Source organism: Cladophialophora bantiana (assembly GCF_000835475.1).
Source record: "Cladophialophora bantiana CBS 173.52 unplaced genomic scaffold supercont1.2, whole genome shotgun sequence".
NCBI lineage: Eukaryota > Fungi > Ascomycota > Eurotiomycetes > Chaetothyriales > Herpotrichiellaceae > Cladophialophora > Cladophialophora bantiana.
In genome coordinates this window covers 504627-524759 of record NW_015971576.1, presented here as the reverse complement: position 1 = coordinate 524759, position 20133 = coordinate 504627, and the positions used below count along the sequence as shown (strand labels likewise).

The 20133-nt window shown below is 50.7% G+C and overlaps 8 protein-coding genes across 8 annotated transcripts; 3 read left to right on the top strand and 5 right to left on the bottom strand.

Annotated features, from left to right (window-relative positions):
- Positions 1-590: 590 nt before the first annotated feature.
- On the bottom strand, positions 591-1542 carry Z519_01197 (uncharacterized protein; the record flags this gene model as incomplete). The annotated part of the gene is made up of 2 exons (XM_016758954.1): positions 591-1267; positions 1368-1542. 2 exons carry the CDS (start codon positions 1540-1542, stop codon positions 591-593), a joined length of 852 nt encoding a protein of 283 aa, XP_016624282.1.
- Positions 1543-2371: 829 nt separating this feature from the next.
- Positions 2372-3340, bottom strand: Z519_01196 (uncharacterized protein; the record flags this gene model as incomplete). The annotated part of the gene is made up of 1 exon (XM_016758953.1): positions 2372-3340. One exon carries the CDS (start codon positions 3338-3340, stop codon positions 2372-2374), a length of 969 nt encoding a protein of 322 aa, XP_016624281.1.
- A 901-nt stretch (positions 3341-4241) lies between these two features.
- On the bottom strand, positions 4242-7247 carry Z519_01195 (uncharacterized protein; the record flags this gene model as incomplete). The annotated part of the gene is made up of 2 exons (XM_016758952.1): positions 4242-7170; positions 7228-7247. 2 exons carry the CDS (start codon positions 7245-7247, stop codon positions 4242-4244), a joined length of 2949 nt encoding a protein of 982 aa, XP_016624280.1.
- A 432-nt stretch (positions 7248-7679) lies between these two features.
- Positions 7680-9075, bottom strand: Z519_01194 (uncharacterized protein; the record flags this gene model as incomplete). Its single annotated transcript, XM_016758951.1, has 4 exons — positions 7680-8691; positions 8744-8819; positions 8875-8924; positions 8975-9075. The coding sequence occupies 4 exons, from the start codon at positions 9073-9075 to the stop codon at positions 7680-7682; spliced, it is 1239 nt and encodes a 412-aa protein (XP_016624279.1).
- A 938-nt stretch (positions 9076-10013) lies between these two features.
- Positions 10014-10349, top strand: Z519_01193 (uncharacterized protein; the record flags this gene model as incomplete). Its single annotated transcript, XM_016758950.1, has 1 exon — positions 10014-10349. One exon carries the CDS (start codon positions 10014-10016, stop codon positions 10347-10349), a length of 336 nt encoding a protein of 111 aa, XP_016624278.1.
- A 1540-nt stretch (positions 10350-11889) lies between these two features.
- On the bottom strand, positions 11890-12396 carry Z519_01192 (uncharacterized protein; the record flags this gene model as incomplete). The annotated part of the gene is made up of 1 exon (XM_016758949.1): positions 11890-12396. The coding sequence occupies one exon, from the start codon at positions 12394-12396 to the stop codon at positions 11890-11892; it is 507 nt and encodes a 168-aa protein (XP_016624277.1).
- Positions 12397-13879: 1483 nt separating this feature from the next.
- Z519_01191 (uncharacterized protein) lies at positions 13880-14359 on the top strand (the record flags this gene model as incomplete). The annotated part of the gene is made up of 1 exon (XM_016758948.1): positions 13880-14359. The coding sequence occupies one exon, from the start codon at positions 13880-13882 to the stop codon at positions 14357-14359; it is 480 nt and encodes a 159-aa protein (XP_016624276.1).
- Positions 14360-15399: 1040 nt separating this feature from the next.
- Positions 15400-19011, top strand: Z519_01190 (uncharacterized protein; the record flags this gene model as incomplete). Its single annotated transcript, XM_016758947.1, has 2 exons — positions 15400-18522; positions 18577-19011. The coding sequence occupies 2 exons, from the start codon at positions 15400-15402 to the stop codon at positions 19009-19011; spliced, it is 3558 nt and encodes a 1185-aa protein (XP_016624275.1).
- Positions 19012-20133: the final 1122 nt, after the last annotated feature.

Below are 20133 nucleotides of genomic sequence, written 5' to 3'. Positions count from 1 at the left end.
AAATCCACGGCCCACTTTGTCCTGTTTTGGGACAGATGTGATGCCGCCTTGTGGGCAGGCCGGCTCACGTGAGCTGGCGAGCTGGGTTTCGCGCGGGGCATCTCAGCATCTCTATGAAATTGAGCACCGAGAGGGTGCCAAAAGCAGCGCCACAGACCACACACTTCTTGACAAGCATAAGAAACTGGCGGGAGCTTTACCCGTAAAGGCATAGTGTCATCGCACCCGTCTTCCACCCCTTCACCGGCAATTGACTACAACAATTTCTTGCCTTCTCTGCAACTTTCAACACTGGTGGTGATCAGATCTCTAGAAGCTGTGACCTTCCTCCTGTATGGTCGGAAAGACGATGCCAAGTTCCTCCCTCCGAGTCTAATGCCAATGTATGATTGTAACTGTTGCACAGTTCAGATGATCCTCTCCCAAACGAATACAGATACAGATGCGGTATTGTGTGTAGCCAACGAAAGGAGCACAACGAGTACTCCGTGCTCTCCACTATCCCCTTACCAGCCCAATAGATATGGCAAACAGCCAAACAATATCTTGAGCGCCGTCTCGCAGTCCGAAGGCTCATGTTGAAACTTGCGCTACTGCATTGCCGACTCATTTCCCGCCAGCACATGCCCATCCTCAATGTTGTCGTATTGCCCTGGTTTGAATCGGTCCGGGAACCAAACAAGGAAAGCCGCCTGGACAATCCACATCGGTGCCGCATCAAAGACGTACATCGGCCACTCATTGGTTAGCAGATATGAATCCACGCCCATCACATACTCAACAACACGGAAGATTGATCTTAACATGATCAACGCGCTGCAGATGTATATCATCCTCAACCCCTGCCTCCAGGGGACAGTGGGCCTCAACCGGCACTCCTTGTCCACGTTTTTCTGCATCCTCACATGGAATACCAACGCAACAACAACGAACCATCCAAACGCGATCAACTGGATAAATAGGCCAACGACCACTATATATTTCCCCACCGTTTCAGTCTTCTTCTTGACCGTCAACCCAGCACCATTTCCCTGCACGTTTAGTGATAGGAAATCCGCCAAGACGAATAGCTTGGTCATCTTTGCGGGCCGAACAATGGAGAAACGCTCGCCGTGCACGCTGCGAATGAGGCGACCGAGCACCATGTATACGGAGGCGGTATAGAGGACGGGCGCCAAGAGGATGAAACAGCTCTGGACCGTGTAGGGCGCGATGAGATCAGTGCGGTAGTGAGCAAATACGCGGACGCCATAGCCGATTATCTGGACTGCGAAGAAAAACTTCAGTGACGTCCCCTAGGTGAGTCGAATTCTTTCCACAAGCCGCGAGCTATGGTAGAGATGTGAAGCCTAGAAAATACAACTTACACAGTCCACCGAGGGCGAAGGGGATGCAGAACCATGACCGGGTCTTCACCGTGCGCCAACAGAGGATGCCAGTAACGATTGTGAATAAGATAATGAATATGACTGCGGCCAGGACCGAGGGGAGAAATTTCCATAGGTAATAGTCCGTTCCGTCCACAGGTCTTAGTTGGGCCATAACTGTTTTGTGTGTTGATGTGTTGGAGGAGACGGTTGTCGATCGGGCGCCTCGAGACTGGCACAGACGATCCAAATCGGGCCGTGTATACAGGGCGAGTGTTCGGTGGGAATCAGATTTATTGCTTGACTAGGAGGAAGAGGTTGCAGTGGTCAGGTACGTACCTGCTGCTTCAGTCAAGAGAAGGGAAGTATATATATCGTCCATATATACCTGCACAACAGAACCGACCGTGGCCAAGCACAGATCCACCTCTGGTACTGCTGCAATACCCCTGGTTCTAAACCTCCGTACACGCAAAGCCCTCGTTTCGCAAAATCATTCCTCCCTGAAATGTACGAGTCTCTACCCAACCTACCAGATACGCTGGATGAGGCGGGTTTCGTTACCGTACTATTCCTCGAACGATCCACATCTACCTGCCCTGGGCCGCCTGTGGCTCTGAATTTGGCTTAGTGTACGCGTACACTAACAAGCGAGCAAGATTTGGGGTCCCGCACCGCACGCTGTGACAAGTTTGGCAGGCAGCCTTGTCGGTATTGTTAATTCCCGCCTTTGCTTTTGGAGATAATAGGGGTTGCCGAACGGCTGTGGCGTTTTGGGCGTTCTCGCTTCTGGCTGCACGTTTCAAGAAACATGACTACCTAGCCAATGCTACTATTCCGTGCATATCAGGCAGCAACGTTTTATTCTGCGACCCTGGAAAAGGACGATGGTGGATCCTACCTCGCCCTTAGTAGGAGATACACAGCACTCCATACCTCAAAGTCCGAGGCCTCGCGGTGCGATGCGCAACGTACTATGCGATGTCCCTGAATTATCCCCAAGTCTAGCCTTTCAAGGAGGAGTCCGAGTCCTCGTCGTCTCGAAGCGCCGCTCGTGGAAAATTCAACCACTCCTGCCAGCGGGAGTCCAGGCTCCTACCAATCGTGTTGATTAGAAAACGGCCGCTGTCGCCGAACAGCCACAGGTCCCGGCCCCGATGCAGGAGGACAGCATAGTGTGCGAGGATGACAAGGGCTTCCGCTCGCTTCTGCCGCAGCAGATCTACGTATTCGGGTGAAGCGAGGACCGGCCATGCAAGCACCGCAGGTACTCCGATTCTGGTCCCCGAGGCTGCACGCTGCGCATTGAACACGCGCTGAAGATGGAATATGGACTCCCGATACGCCTCCCGAGAGTACAGAGGGATTGTAGTATCTGAGGATGATGCACTTATCACATCCCAGAGTGCATCGCATTCTGATCCCCTCGCATCCACTGAGTCCATAAGGGCTTGGGTCAATTTAAGACGGGGTCCCAGTTCCGACTCGAGCAGCAAATACCAGCATTGGTCGATGACGGCGAGCATGCCACGGTAAACACTTAGACAATGTGTGAATCTATCAATGAAGCTTTCCAGACTGTCTCTTTGATAACGCAACGTCTCACACAGTTGATGAACGCCGACCCCGGACGAGAAGAGGAACATGTGAACGCAATTGGCCGGGGTCACTTCCAGGACAGGGTTAGCTTCGTTGAAGAGTGATATAGCACGGTTTTGTAGACCCGTGGCATGTCCACGGTAAAAGGTACGAGATCCCGTGGCCGTCGTGCTGAGTTGCAAGGCTGACGTCGCGAGCATTTGATGCATTAGATATGGTATACTAAGAGCATGTTGAGCGTAAATTCTGGTCGTCATAATGTCAGGTCGCCCTGATTCCTCGAAAGAACGAAATTTAGTGCTGAAGAGGTTGTCGAAGAGCTTAAGGTGATTCATGTTTATGTTGTAAGGGTCGAATGGCCCCTGGTTGTTCATTGTGTGTTCAGGCCATGGTGGTGGAGCCGGTGTCGATGTCCTGGTCAAAGAAGCGCTAGATGCTGCTACTCGTGTATGATGGAAAGCATGCGCGATATAGGGTGAGTCGCTCTCGAGAAAGGAACACCGTATCTCTGCTGACGCACAATTGACACATATCGGCAGGTTTTCGTCGCACTTCCAGATGTTGTCAGTCTCGACTTAAAGGTCGATATCGTAAGTGGACGCACTTTGATATGCCGTCTTTTGCATTCCAGACACCCATTTCTGGACTTCTTGTGATGCCGACGAGACATAGATCGATCAGTAGGACATATGTGAATGACCATCAGTGTCCTCTGAAGTATTTTAGCCTTCTGAGGGTGACTTGTGGCTCTGGAGAGAGGGAAGGGGCCATGAGGCTTTTGTATACTCACCTTCAGGAAACGGCGGTGGTGCCGATGGTGGCTTGGCGGTGAGTGAAAATGAGCAAAATGCCAGCTCGAGGATCACACATACATACAATTCTCGATGCACAGATCCAATGACAGATCCAATTGTAGAAGTGAGACATGGAACACAAGGCATCGAGCAGAAGATCAACAGAGGGACAGGGAAGGTACAGCGAGTGTTGCCTGGAGAATCGCCCACTCTTGGCCACTAGGCCAACGTCAAAGCATCAGTCCATTTTGCTCCCAGTGATGGCGGCTACCCACCAGCACAACTGGTCTGTAGTTGCTTCACGCAAGAAGGCGGGTGAGAAAAAAAATGGAGCATGGTTCCGTGGCGCAGTAATGTGTGCTGCCTGCTTCATTGGGTATCATATTCCAGTGGTTCCATAGCGCCGCTTCATCAGTCATTCCTTGCCTGGCATCGTCTTGACCGTTGCAGATTACCATCCATCCTTGATATCACCTTTTCCTCAATCCAGAACACCACTTTCTCTTAACCCAGCAAGCAACTCGGGCTCTAGGAACCTCTTAACGTCCACATCCTCGCTCAACCCTTTCCTCCGTCTTGTCTTCAGCACAAAGTCTCTTGCCGCTTGCTGAGGCGCAGCCATCTCCAGCGGTCTTACGCGGACACTCTTATCCAATGGATCCCCGGGAACGACATCCCAGCGGTCAAAGACCAGTGAGACACTAGCTGCTCCTTGACTGTGGATCCGCAAGTCCGTCTCAAATCCAAAACTGTCAATCACGGGAAGAAGCGCTTTGGCTGCGTACAGTGGCGTCCCTGCCACAGGCCCATCAGAAACGACATGTCCACGCCTCTTCATCAGCACTGTGTAGAGGCCAGAAATCGAATCAGCTGGACCAGTCATATGGACGCTGTAAATTGGTTCCATCAGTCGAGGACTGGCCATCAGGAAGGAACTGTATACCGCTCGTCGTGCGGTCGGTATGATTTGCCCCCCTCCTCGGAAAATAGGCTCTGTCGCTAGCTCGGCGCCAGTAACTCGGAATTTGGTGTTGCGGATTGGTTCTTCACACAATGGTCCTTCTCTCGTCCCCCACGAAAAGCCTTGCTTGATACTCTCCTGCACAGACTTGAGCAGCTTCTTATCCGTGGTAGAAGGCAATATGTCGTCACATAGAATGTTGGGCCCCATCTCGTCTGGGCCAAATGCCCATATTGATCGAGCAGCCAATTTATCCCATTCGTATTTCTCCTCGAAGAATTTTGCAACTTTCCTGATTGGATCTCGAATTTTGACAACGCCAGCCTCAATATCCTCGGCAATTCCATCATCCAGCGGTTCGGCGATCATGGTCAATTTGTTCTTTTTGTTGGGGGTTAATGCGTAGCACATGATGGCGCTTGTTTCGGTCACGGTCTCGCAGAATCGAGTGACGGGATCAGAGACTTTGATGTCCATTTCGGCATACAGCGTTCGCAGGTCATGCAACACACAGTCCATGTACAGTTCGCCTGTGCCCAAGACAACGTGTTCTCCTGATTCTTCAACTTTGGTGGTGATGAGAGGATATGACTTGTTGATCTTGCGCAAACCCTCGAGCATTTTCGGGAGCTCTGATGGGTTAACAGGTTCCACTGCGACCTTGAAGACGGATTCCGTGAAATGGCGAATCGGTTTGAAAATGTAGGCATCCTCATTATCCGGGTACTTCTCAGCAACTACTGTAGCTGTCTTGACGACAGAATTGTCAATCCCTGACAGGAGAACGAGATTTCCGGCAGGCACACCAGAGACCGGGATATTGTAGCGCGAACAGGCGATTTGAACAGCCATGATTGTTGCAGTAGTCGAATCTTCCTCATCTTCAAGACTGTATGCCTCCCCAAGGACGCGAACCACCTGATCCGGTGATGCTGTGCCGGACATGATGCGACCAAAAGCATTAAATGTTTTGGCATCCGAAGAGCTGAACAGCTTTGTGACTTCCACAACTAAGGGTCCGTCTGAGTCGCATTTGGACATTGCTTCACTGACCTTCGATCCAGGGGTGCCGGTGTAGTAGTTGTCGAGCATCCTGCTCGCGCCCTCAACAGGTGAAGGTATGTGCTGCACGACCATGTCGACGAACCCGCTCGCAGTCCCAAAGAACTGCGCGCATACGAGTTTGAGCAACACTTTCGCATCAGATTTGAGCTGCGACGGTTTCAGTGAGATACCCAACGTCTCTAAAGTCGGCGCTAAGTCTTCGGGGCTTTCGCTGATGGTTTGGGAGAATAGCTTATATATGGGCTCCAACACAAAGTTCACAAATGCTCTCTTTGATCCTTCTTCCATCCCTTTTCTGGTGAACTTTCGGCTCCGAGGGTTGAAGAAGATATCCCCCCAGAGTCTCTTGGAAAACTCGGCAGCATCGACTTTAGGGTAAGTTTCAGCGTACATCTTTGCGAACGACGGTAGTGTGAACACCCAGTCCATAGATGTACATGCAAAAGCCACGTTGCCCTTTTCAGGCGAGAGCCGCCTCTTTTCGCCACGGCCCGGAATGGTGTTTTCGATGACTGTATTGACCTCTTCAACAACGTGTTTTAGTTTGAAGTAGGCATCTGTTGGTGGGATTTTCAGCTCGAGGATGAGGCGGTCCATTTTGTTGATGACCAAAACCATGGGAATATCCTCCAAAACAGCGTGCTTGATGACTTGCTCAGCGTTGATCTGAACACCTTCGACCACATCAACGACGAGCACCACTCCATCCACCAGCCGCAAAGCCGATGCAACTTCATCCACAAAATTCACATGTCCCGGAGTATCGATGATGTTGAGTATATGCGATTTCCCTTTCGTGCCTTGCATGACTAGACTGATTGGCGCGGCCTTAATGGAAATTCCTCGTTCTCGTTCCAGGAAATGTGTGTCGGTATATCTTAACTGTTCATCCCTCCTCCTGCCAATCCTCTTATCCAGTCTTTCTTCCAGATCGTGTGTCTGCATGACTAACATATCCACGAATGCAGTCTTGCCGTGGTGTAAATGTCCTGCCACGGCAATATTTCTGATACCTTCGGGAAAATTTAGAAGATCTGTCATGAATTCTCTCGAGTAATGGACAGGAGGAAGGTCCGCTTCCTGGACCTGGAACTTCTTCTGCGTGACGGGTGCAATTATCGGTTGTGTGAGCGGCTGTGCATCCTCTTCCTGCACCAAAGTCTCGACTTCTTCGCCGTATACCTGCTGCGCCGTGGGATAGTACTGTTTGTCCTCGTGCAATATGACGGCATTGGAGGGGCCTTCTTCATCGACCTCCATAGACTGAGCTGCAGGAGCTTGCTCCTCGGGTTCCGACTCCTCGTCGTAGACGTAATGTTGGCCGGCCACACCATCCTGGGATGCCTCTTCGTCGGAGACGGCTTCGCCGATGAAATTACCAAACCTGGGCCAATTGTTAGCAAAACATCCATGACCACGAAGTTTTGGCTGTATAACATACTCATCATAGAGGTCATCCATAATGATTAGTGGGCTGCCGGAACTGGGGAAGTCGCGGCGCAAAAAGAAGGAAATTCTTTGACTGTGGAGTTGGAGTCGGAACAAAATTTATGATTGTGGAGTTGGTGAACGCAGGGCCGCAGGTTACAGCCTCGTTCAGCCTTGCGATACCGAGTAGCTTACTAAGGATCTCATCTCCTATTCGTCGAGTCGTGATCGCAAACTGTCTTACGAAACCAACTCGCCCAATCGACCCCAGATGCTCTCAATGGAGGTCGACAAGTGCTGGGGTTGTTCTTCAAGCGATGAGTCTTGGACTGAGGTTGAGTCACTTGAAAAATATGCGTTTAGAAACAAACCACATGCTTCGCCAGTGGAAATGCTTCCTTGACAAGATGAACTCCACTAATCTAGTACGTATTTCCCACGCCAAATTATGCGATGTTGTCCACTTCACATCAAAGATTCGAGAACCAAAGCACTCGCTCCGCCGCCGCCATTGCAAATGCCAACGCATCCAATCTTGCCTTTCTTCGCCTTCAAAACGCCGAGTAATGTTGCAATAATCCTTGCCCCCGAAGCTCCTAGTGGGTGACCGATGGCCACGGCTCCACCGTGAAGGTTGACTTTGTCTGTAGACAGACCAAGCAGCTTCATGTTAGCAAGTGCCACAACGCTGAAAGCCTCGTTGATCTCAAACGCGTCGACATCTTCCTGGCTGATGCCAGCATGCTTCAAGGCCTTCGGGATGGCAAGCGCCGGGGCGGTGGTGAACTTGCTCGGTTGTTTGGCAGCATCACCCCAACCCAGGATCTTCGCCAGTGGTTTGATCTTCAATTCCTGCAGCTTAGCTTCTGAGACGAGTACTACGGCTGCGGCGCCATCATTCAAAGGCGAAGCATTTGGAGCAGTCACTGTGCCGCCATTAGGGATGAATGCAGGCTTCATTGCGCGGAGCTTCTCGATGTTGAGGTTTTTGGGCTCGTCATCCTTGTCAACTGTGACGCCAGGCTTCCCTCGAGCACCAGGCAGCTGGATAGGAGCAATTTCAAAATCGAAGAGGCCATCCTTCTGTGCTGCTTGTGCTCGTTGATACGACTGAATAGCATAGTCATCTTGCTGCTCTCGGTTGAAGTCATGATCCCTAGCGCATTCTTCGCCTTGCAGACCCATATGTTCTTGCTTCCCATATGCATCTGACAACCCATCTCTTAACACACCATCGACCAATGTTTGGTTCCCAAATTTGGCTCCGGTCCGCATATTGGGAAGATAGTGGGGGCAATTGGACATGGACTCTGCACCACCGGCCACAACAATGTCGGCGTTTCCGGTCATGATTGTCTGCGTGCCGAGAATGATGGCCTTCACCCCCGATGCGCAGACCTTGTTGACCGTGGTACAAACTGTAGAATCGTCTAGGCCAGCACCAAGAGCGCATTGACGGGCGGGGTTCTGACCAAGGCTACGAAGCTGTCAGATTGGCCACATTGGGTGCCACAAGCGTGTGGACTCACTTTGCGGACAAGACATTTCCAAAGAAGACTTCTTGGACATCCTGCGGCTTGATCTCCGGAACTCTTTCAAGGGCAGCTGTATCAAGTCAATATATCGTAGGAGGGCTGAGAAGCGGTGAGGGGATGGATACCTTTGATGGCATGAGAGCCGAGTTGAGGTGCTGTCAGTGAGGACAGCGAGCTACGACCTGTCAGTGATACTAGGTACAGTAGAGTGCGTGTAGTTGATACCCAAGAAAAGATCCCACAGGCGTTCGTGCCATTGCGACAATGTAGACCGGGGGGAGCGAGGGTTTACGGTGCGGGACGCCATTGGCGTTGTTCGCAGCCATTGTGTGTTTGGAAAAGGTAACTGCAGCAGTGCAAAGGAATGGGGATCAGGGAAAGATTTATCAAGTTCACTCAAGTCCGCGAATAGTAATCAGGTGGTACATAGACTGGTACAAAGTGCAGGAAGGCGAAGTGTTTTCAATGAGACCGAATCCCCAAAATCTGGGTGTGGAGAAGCCTCGACAACTTGCCAAACATATGGTGCCACCTCGGATGCGTTCACCGCTGCGTTGGTGGCGGGAGGCGCCATGCTGGCAAGGCTGCGAGGCTGCAAGGCTGCGCTTATTGGCTATCCACTCGCTCCTAGGTCGCTGTTCAAACTTGTCATGATAACTCTGTTCCTCTCCACGGCGCATGCGGCATTCCTTTTTATCGGTCTAGAGTTACGTTGTAGCAGTAATCCAGGCCAGCCTCTTGTCCTTTATGCTCCATTAATATCGACTTCGATAGGCTGGGTTTCTTCAACCACGTCAGGCTGCATCTCGCGCAGGGGAACTCCTGATCGAGAAAATGGTCGGGCATGAATTGGCCATGTCCACTTTTCACTCCTTGCTTACATGGTCCAGTACTTTGATCTGTGTAACAGAGCGTGTGGATTGGGATCGCTATAAGCGCATTGTGAGTCTCAAGGTCTGGCAGAAATGTAGATACCGTAGTGCATTCTCCCAGTGAATTTGTTGCGAACTCTTTACTAACATGCTATGGGAACACACCCCTAATTTCTCTCTCACGCAAAGCTCTATGGTGCAGATATTGTCTCGTCTCAGGCCTCGTCAAACTACCTGTTCTATCACCTGGAGCTTCGTGGCATCGGTGATGTCAATTACTGAGAGCGTCTAGCTAGCGCACGGATTGACAGCGTTTGCGCTGTGTTAGTAAAAATCAGTATGTGAGACATTTTTCGACCTTTTCACATTTTGCTCGCACCTCTTCAGTAGCTATGGATGTGACAGAGTTTGACCTGGACAACGCTGCTTTAGCAATCAGGCTTGAGCTCTATGATCTCGAGGCTTTCTTAACGGCGTTTCCTGCACATACTGCGGGAGCTCAAACGCGTGAGCGAATCAGTACCCTTCGCTTCCAACTTGAGGAAATCGCGATATCCAAAGTTCAACCATCAGATGGCACATTGCAGGAGAGCATGCACCTAGCCATGCCGTTAGATTTCCCGGAGGTTGATCGACTTCTCACTCAAAACGCAAGTTCCACAGACGGGCGTCAACAAGGCCAAATCAATCCGTCAAGAAACAACTCAAACTTCCAGAGTCGTGGGTAGGGATGGCCACTGCGAAGACCCTCGAATTGACCATCATGGGACAACTGATCTGAAAGAATACAAGCGCGATCTTGGGCTCGATGAGGTTCATCCTTCCCAAGAATGCTATGTTTGCACGGAAAATGTCCCGTATTCTCAGACCATCGCTCATGCGGAATGCTAGCACCTCTGGTGCCGTTCATGCGTATTGCAACATCTCGAGTCGGCTGTAAAGCACGAAAGTCACTATCCTGCCCGATGCTGCCGAAATCTTCCAAAATCTCACATGAGAGTCCTATTATTGCGTGCCTCCTCGGTGAAAACCAAAAAAAAAAAAAAAATGCCAAGCTGGAAGGAAAGATCACGGAATATGAAACAGCAGACTGGACGTACTGCTACGGACCAGCCGGTTCAGCTTTTATCGACCAAGATAAGTTCGTGGCCAGCCGAGCTCCTTGCCCCTGCTGCCACAGAGACACCTGTATGAGGTACAAGGGCCAGTTCCTTGGATGTTCAGACTGTGGGGAACCCAGGGATGAGGCCTTCAACGAGTGGAAAAGAGATAACAAAGCGTCAACCTGTCCAGGTTGTAGTTGCGTGATTATCATCTTGCACGGTTGCAAAGCACATGAAGTATGATCCCCTACCTTGATCATGAGCAGGTATGGATACTGATATCGTATTGGTGCTATCGTGGAATAGAATTCTGTTATCAGTGCAATGCTCAGTGGAAGACCTCTGAAAGTCCACAATGGCATGAAAGGTCGTCTGCTTGAGCGATTTGAAGCCAGTGCTAAACGCCAGAATCTGATGGTCGATTTGCAACGAATTGCATGAGGACTCGTGCGTCAGCTTTTTGCAGAGAGCTGTCACGATGACTGGACGAGGATGTTTGTGGGTGCTCATGCCAGGGAAGAAGGCCGCGACCGTTGTTCGGACTGTCGCTGACGAGCACATCGGTTCCTATGGCAATGTGATCTTTGCGATACATGGGTTCTTGGCAGGTGCAGAGATGCTTATTAGTGATTGCCAATGCGGCTTTGCGGCCGTGGATCCAGGAGACATGAGGATGTCAGCAGGGAAAGAAAGTTTGACCAGGTGTGGATGACAGAGGGTGATGTCTTTGACACCCACACATCATGAAACGGAATCTCGGTGTGAAATGAAGCCCGAGCAGCACATTTTGACTGGAGTTCGGCCGACAATCTGAGGAACTACTTCTGATTAAGAATTTCTGACCCCCGAAAGATCCGATATCGCGTCGGGGACCTTAGATATACCTTCCACACCCTATTGCCACTGCGTCGACCTTTCCAAAAGCCAAAGTATTTCCCTTGCCGCCTGTGTCCACCTTCCCTTCGCGTTCCTTTCACAAAAGCTTCTGAGAACAGGGTGAAACTCGACGATGATGAGGAGAATTGAACGAATTAGAGGCCACTGAACGCGCTCATGACAGGGAAGGTATGTTTCTTATGATCCCTCAAAGGAAAATCAATATTAGTTTCCGCACCGGAGAAGCAACAACAAGCGCAACTAGATACAGAAAAAAGGCCGCATAAACTCACTCGTGCTTAACATCAACCTTTGTGTTGGCGATATCCTTGAACCCTTTCTTGGGCGCACGAATCTTCAACAAGCCAGCTTCCAGCGTGACACTGACGTTCTCTACATCCGTGGGGAAATTGACGTATCGTCGAAACGGGCCGATTCTCCTCTCTCCAATCAACAGATGGATTCCCCCGTCATGAGGTTCTGGCTGTTCTTCTTCCACCTTTGCGTTCTCGGCATTTCCATAGTCTGGCCGGTCGACTTTGCCCGACAACAGAAGGGATCGGTTACCGGTCCAGGTAACGGTGATGTCTTCAGGCTTCTTGATCCCCGGCACTTCGATCTCGATGAGGTATTCGTGGATAGCATCGCGGAAGTCGAGGTCAGGTTGGTTCGGGTGGTCTTCTGGTCTGGGGTGACGGCGGGCGATGTATTGAAGGAGCGACTGGTGCTGATGGTGTCGTTCATGAGGGTTGTCCACCAATGGAGGTGGGTAGTCATAGTAGTAAGCGTAGGCCATTGCTTCGAGGATGTCTTTTCCTGAGACCGTGGTGAAGATTATCTGCAATTGAAGGTTTGAAGTCGCTACCTGCTGTCCTTATATAGATGTTCTGTAGAGTGCTGCTTCTTCTCGATTGATCAACTGAGGCTGAGGAGAATATCGCGGGAAGGAACTCTCTGACATGAAGAGGGATGCGCATATTTATTTACCCTGTCTGATTCTAGAGCTCATGGCGGGGCAAGAGCCTGGCGGCAATGTTGGAGCTCCTCATTGCTCGGTTCAGCATGTGCCGATAGAAATGTGCGATCTTGTGATCATTGAGCCACCCCATTGTCCCCAGGAACTCGGAGCGATTTCCATAGGCGAGGTCCTCGACCAGGTCTGAGTTCTCGAGTAAGTTCGTCCTCTCTCCGGTCACAGCCGATGGAAGATGATCTAGCGAGGGGCCAAAGCTCCACGATCTGGTTCACGAGAAAGAGCTGGTCAAGTTGGTCAGTTGTCATTGGGTGTCCATCTCATGACTGCAAGGGGAAAGTAGCTCACATCATCATGAGAGGGGAAGATGCAATATGCAGCAGTGGAGTGATATCCAATCCCTGAGCGGCTTGTCATTACGCAGCAGACGTACAATGCTTACGTTTTGATGCCGCAGCATCCTCTCAGGGGAAGAGCTCTTCCCATCGCGAATTCAAACGAGATTCCGATAAAAATGGTTTGAGTTCTCCACCGGCTTCACGGTTTTGGCCTTCTGTTTGCCGGCTGCGCAAGCACAGTCATCGAAATGTCAGAATGATGAGGGAACCAGGAAATAATGTGGAAGTTGACTCTCTTGGCGCCCTGCTTGAATGACCGACATTACAAAAATGGCCATGCCAAATACATCTTCGGCATACAACTAGCTGTCCTTGTTCCTCCAAGCTATCAAGATGGTCGTTACTTTCGACTTCTTTTCCCGCGTGGTCCTCAATCTTGTCCGTGCTGTCATATGATCTCATATGCCTTCTCAAGATCGCGCGTACAATGATACTTTTCTCCTTCAATGCCCTTCGGCCCATGTGCCTCGGGTAAATAGCTGGTTCTTGGCCTGTTTTCTCCTGAACAGGTGATGGTTGCATACAAAGTACAGTCCACTGAACTGCAATCCCCTGCACACGTGCACACCAAGGCAGTCGATTTTCAACTTATGATCACTCGTATTCAACTTGGTTGGCTCGAAGAGAAAGTTCTGGCTGAGCCCCATGACGTCTGGGGACCTGGACCTGGGGGAATTTTCGTCAGATATGCTCCCATGTCTGCAGATCAGGCAGGGGAAAGAGGAGGGATATGTAAGGTACCACTGTGCCCGCTTGCCGCTCCTCATCCTGCAACAGAGACTCAAATCCCAGGAAACTGAAAAGTTCCCACGGACGCGAATTGCGAGCGCGACAATCAAATCTTCGACATTCGACTTGAACCACCCACCACAACTATCAAAATCCAACTGGGGTTAGAAGACACCATTATGTCGACAATTGAGTGCCTGCTGCACCCTCACCATATCTCGCTCGTTGACACGCACTCGTTGCGCGCCAAGCTCAACCACGTGGGCGACGCTTACTACAACGTGGATGGTTTGCCCTCGCACCGCGGGGTGCTGGCTCCAAAGTTGGATGTTTTCGAGTTGGATGGCAACACAGCTGGATGGCTTCTCGTGGGCGATATCCCAGGGGTCGCTTCCGCCGATGACATCAGGATCGAATGGCTGGATGGTACCACCATCTTCATTCGTGGAAAGATGGCTACCTCATCAATACCAACCTTTGGTGAGACCGGAAGCAGGATCATGAAAACTGTTCACAAAGAGAGACATGAAGGGCCCTTTGAGCGTTCGGTTACGTTGCCCGCAAAGGCCAACCCGAGCGAGACAAGGATAGAGGTGAAGGATGGAGTCGTCTTTGTCAGAATCCCAAAGACATCTGAAGCAGACTCAGGGACTGCATAACGGATGGAATGCTGGGAAGAGGTTGTATGCTGGATGGAATTAGGAGCAGATCCAAGGTCCAAAGCGGTCTCCGCTTTTATTCTGCACCTGTTAGTGCTGTTATTATCTGGAATTCTTATTCTCTTTCTTTCTGCATCTCTCGTTGTTCTCTTTGCATCACTGTACAACCTCGTTTGTTGTGCAACGTCGTCGACCTTGCAACAGCCTCTTTGTTATTACGAAGATGAAACTGGCAAGGCTGCCCAGGCTGCCAACCGTGGCCAATCAACGACCGTTCAGCCCGTTGGTGGCGCTAGCTATTAGCGCCGACGCACGTGATCAGACCAATTCTCCGAATGGCCTTGCTAAATTTGGCCTTTGGGGGCTTGGGCCTCAGTCGAACATCCCGTCCAGCAATTCACGCTATTCACATTTCATCGTTCGATGGGTGAATCCGATCTGATCTGACAAGTCACCATTTCTCGACAGCACACTGGACTGACTGTAAGGTTCTTCCATCAACTTCATACTGTCCTTTCGCGCAGATTGTTCGGCTGGGCCGTCTCACAAGTTCTCAATTCTGTCCCGCAACGCGTCGTCTCCTCGATTCCCACTCCCTGTCCGACCTCCGTCTCCTCCTTGTCCCCTCGCGCCCTCAGAGCTTTCTCCCGTCTCTACCGCCGTGAAGGGATCTTTTCAGACACTGTTTGCAAACAACTGCACAACCGTCACTCCGTTGATCGTTTTGGTGTAATCACATCCAGGGCGGACATTAATTGCGACTACTTTTATCGAACAACAACATACCACAAGATTCACACAAGATTCACACAGTTCCCCTTGTCCATCATTAATTCTTTGAGTTTTCTGCTGCATGGACTTGCTACAGTCGCAGGCAAGAGACGCGCACAATACTGTCATACGACGGAAGCCAGCTACTTCTCTAGGGTGTGGTTGAATTGCGTTCGCAACTAGGCGCTGTCAAAGAGGCTCCGGTTGTCGAATGTTTACCTGACCAATTGCCACATATTCATGCAACGCAGTCTGGGTGCAATCCAAGTATGGCAGCTCCGCTTGAAGAGCGGCAGCAGGGGAATTCTGGAACAATAAGATACACCATAGGCACTCCTCGCAACCAGAATGAACTTTCGCAGAATGCCAATGGTCAGTACACGTACGGTCCACCAAACAACGCAAATGGCAATTCAAACGACGCTCCCTACGACAGCGACGCCAGACATTCCTCTGATAGTCGAACCGGAAGAAAGAGGTCCGTGGGCGGGCAAGGAGAGCGGAGTAGATCAAGAACAAATGGCAGTACAGGAAAGTCATCCAATTCTGGAGCCCGGCAATGCAGAAAGTGTGGCGAGGCTCTGACTGGTCAATTTGTCCGTGCTCTTGGTGGGACATTCCACCTTGATTGCTTTAAGTGCGCCGACTGTGGTCAGATTGTCGCTTCGAAGTTTTTCCCTGTAGACACCGAGGATGGATCTGGGCAGTTTCCTCTTTGCGAAACGGACTATTTTCGGCGCTTGGATCTTCTGTGCTTTGAATGCGGTGGCGCTCTTCGTGGCTCCTACATCACGGCCCTCGACCGGAAATATCACATCGAACATTTCACATGCTCGGTTTGCCCAACCGTTTTCGGCGCTCAAGACAGCTACTACGAACATGACGGGAAAGTTTACTGTCACTATCACTATTCCACGCAGTTTGCGCAACGATGCAACGGTTGCCAGACTGCTATTCTAAAACAATTTGTTGAGATCTTCCGGAATGGTCAGAATCAGCACTGGCACCCTGAATGCTACATGATCCATAAGTTCTGGAATGTCCGACTTGCACAAACCGAAACAGAGGTGGAGAGGAAAGACATTCACGCCCCTGTCACCGAGGATGAGCGGGAAACTGTCAAAGAGGACGAGGAAAAGATGGAGGACAAGGTCTACAGGATCTGGAGCACGCTTTCCACCTTTGAGGAATCCTCTGCTTCATGCATCTCAGATATGCTTCTCCACGTCAGTAATGGCGTCTATGTCGATGGAGTCATTGTTGCGCGAAAATTCATCTGGCACGTTGACATCCTCTTCGGCGCAATCGACACGCTCGCAGCTTTGGTCGTCAAGGCTGACCTCAAAGAACTTGCTTACGGTCGAGAAGCGAAACTACTCTGCAAAAAGGTCGTGGCATTCTTCACACTCCTCTCCAAAACTCAGGAAACTGGCGTGCGAAAACTTGGAGTCACCCAGGAGCTCTTGTCCTTGGTTACAGGTCTGGCTCATTACCTAAAATTACTCATTCGCATCGGTCTTCAAGGAGCCCTGAAGCTTGAACGTGAGAAAGGGTCCCCGGAAGGCCTGCATGCCTTCTTGGACGAGCTTGCCGATCTGGAAACAATTAAAGAGCAGGAGATGAAATCACTAGATTTACAGGAGAGTGTTGCAGGCCTTGCTAGCCAAGAATCGGATTGCTGTTCTGCATGCATGGAACCCATTGACGACGAATGCGTCATGATTTACGGTCGAAGATGGCATGTGAAGCCCCGTCATCTTACCTGCAGCGTCTGCCAACGAGATTTGACAAGCGATCTCGCAAGTGCGATGTATAACGAAAGAGAAGAAAAAGTGTACTGTCTTGATCATGCAAGACGGACGCCGGACACAGTTTCAGGCTTCGCTCATGTCACCAAATTACAGCAATATGTCTTCCTACTCCAAGTTGCGTTGGCCCGGTTGCTTGAGGTGCTGAAATCTGGCGGTACTCTACCACATACATCCGATGATCCTAATCTGACTCCATACAATACGAATGAAGGACATCATATCTCACCTACAGGGGAGCCCGTTACGCCTCATCAAAAGATGGGATCACGATCTAGGTCTTATGCGGGTACATCGAGCCAGCAAGAATCGTCACTAGAACAGACTGTGGGTGAGATGAAGCGACTTCGATCTACTCGAAACGAACGCACTCTTTCCACGACATTCCGAAAGGCTCGAGAGTCTAAAATCCTCTACGGCCCAAGTGGAGTGCGGCCAGGTTCTGAAGGAGGCGATGGTCAGGATAGCCGGACTTCCGGTGGCTTCCAGATCGTTCAGGAGAAGGATCTTGATGGTCGTATGAAATCGGAACTAACCTTCGGCGATCGAGAAGCTCTGACCCTGGACGACATTCCAAGGATTGTTGCTGCTGAGCAGGCCAAGGAACAACGACCGAACGCTTTCCGCCATGCGGGCACCAACCTCATCGGTCACAGAGGCAATGAACCGAGACTTGTTAATGGACACCAGCGAGGCGCATCTAGTGGCGGTGCTGATCTTCTGGGCGGCGAAAGCCCTCTTAGAACCAAAAGATACTTTTCGGAACTATCCGCTTTGGAATATTTCATCGTCCGACATGTGGCAGTCCTTTCGATGCAGCCCTTGTTGAATGGGGAATATACCCTTGAGGATTTACTAGGTCTGATTGAACAGCGAAAGCAGACATTTTGGGGCAAAGTCAGCCGTGCACTTCGCGGTGATGCCAGCGCAAAGAAGAAGGGCATCTTCGGTGTCCCGTTGGAGACGCTTGTTGAACGAGAGGGAGCAGAATCGACTAACGGAGTCGGACCTGGTGCCCTCAGGGTTCCAGCGATTGTTGACGACTGTATATCTGCCATGAAACAGATGGACATGTCGGTCGAAGGTGTCTTCAGAAAGAACGGCAACATCAAGCGACTCAAGGAAGCTGCAGAAGCGATCGATGCAAATCAGACGCCTGACCTCAGCCGTGAAAACCCTGTGCAGGTTGCCGCACTGCTCAAGAAGTTCTTGAGAGAGATGCCTGACCCGCTGTTGACATTCAAGTTGCAAAAGCTTTTCATCATTTCTCAAAAGATAGAGGACGATGAACGCCGAAGGAGGGTTCTGCATCTCACGTGCTGCCTGATGCCGAAGAGTCATCGCGATACCATGGAAGTGTTATTCTCATTCCTCAAATGGGCAGCGTCTTTCTCTCAGGTTGATGAAGAATCTGGCAGCAAGATGGACATTCACAATCTGGCTACCGTTATGGCGCCGAACATCTTGTATGCGAAGGAGAAGGCACCAGGTGCCAGACAGCCGCAAGTTCCACAGGTCGATGATAGCTTCCTTGCTATTGAAGCAGTCAACACCTTGATCGAATACAATGATTTATTCTGCCAGGTATGAAAGCACTAGCTCATACGCTGTCATGATGGAAGCTGACTATATTCCCAGGTCCCCGAAGATCTACAGTCTATCTTGACAGACACCAACCTTCATGGAGGATCTGCAGAACTTACAACCAAGGAAATACTGTCCAGATATGGTCATATTGCCAAGGGCCAGGTACAGAAACAAACAGTTGCAGCACCAGATGCGCCAGTTCGCAGTCCCGCCTCGGCGTCGAACTCTCTTGGACCCGTTGCAACAAGGGTTGATGTCGATCCATATCAGGCCAATGCATGGCAGAAGCAAAGTTCTGTTAGGCCTGTACAGAACATGGTTTCAGCAACATCTGCACCAGCAAACGACTTCAACTTCAGTGTTCCTAACAGCCCATACGCCCGAGGCCGCGCAGGAAGTGCTGATAGTGGAGGAAGTCACGCTGGTGCACCAGGAGGACGGCAGAGCTACCAGCCGAGACCGGGGCAAATGGGTGTAGCTGGTTGAAAAAAGCATATTCGAATCGAACACAAAGAATTTATCTGCATTCTCGCGGCGGCATCCCTCCTCACAGACCGGCTTATGGTGCGCCATATTTAGAGTGACCAAAGTCAGAGGTGTCGAAGTCGACCAAAAAGACCACAGTGGTCACACCAAACATTTGCACGACCTTAATGACACGAAAATATTTCCTTTGTTCAATGCTACTCAAGGGGAGACGCAACGGCCTTCGATGCATGACGCCACAATTGCAGAGCTTTTGTGGAGTTTGCATACTCATGCTCTTTTACCAGAGCTTCGACCAATTGAGCTTTTGCCGGGTGAGCGGCGGTGCGGCTGAGCGCTTTACGGTTTCTCTGGAGACAATTCATTTCAATTCTTCACAACAAGCAGTGCTTCGATTTAGGCAAACTATTTTCCGAGCTTGTGGGCTTTCTTTTTTTGAGCTGTGGGGTTTTTTTTCTCACCACTCCTCGACCATGTCTAGAAGTGCGCACTGTTCGATGAGAACTGATTGAATACAACTTTCTTTCAAGGATTTGCGGCATATGAACTGGGCACGTTGACAGATGGGACATCCTCAAGCCATTGAGCTAGGTTCATGCTTGAGCGCTATTGGCGGGGCCATCGTCTCGGGAGATTAATATTGGATACGGAAGTCGAGTCTTGAAAAGGATCGGCTACTGCAATTGAGATGGGTCACCAGGGCCATTGTCACCAGGAACAGGAGGACTGAGAGGGTGAAGGACGTCGGAATTGGCAACCGTCTGTGCTGTGCTGTGCTGTGCTGTGCTGTGCTGTGCTGTGCTATTCAAGTGCTGAAATTGGGCATCATTCGGCGCTATCGACTTGGAAAATAAGATCTCACTGCCGACTATGTCTCGTGCAACATCTCAGAAAGGCCCTCCCTTGCGACTCGACGCTTCGTGCTTTCGATAGAGGGAGGAAAGGGGGGAAGAAAGTCGCGCGGACAACGAATCCGGCTAGCTGTCTAGTCGTCACCACTTGGGCACTTCTTGCGATGTGATACTCGAACGGAGAACTCGACCGGGCGGCTGTGGCCTTCTTGTGAAATGGCTTTTTGCAAGTCAAATATCACGATGCGGGTCTCCGAAATTTCGTTGAGAA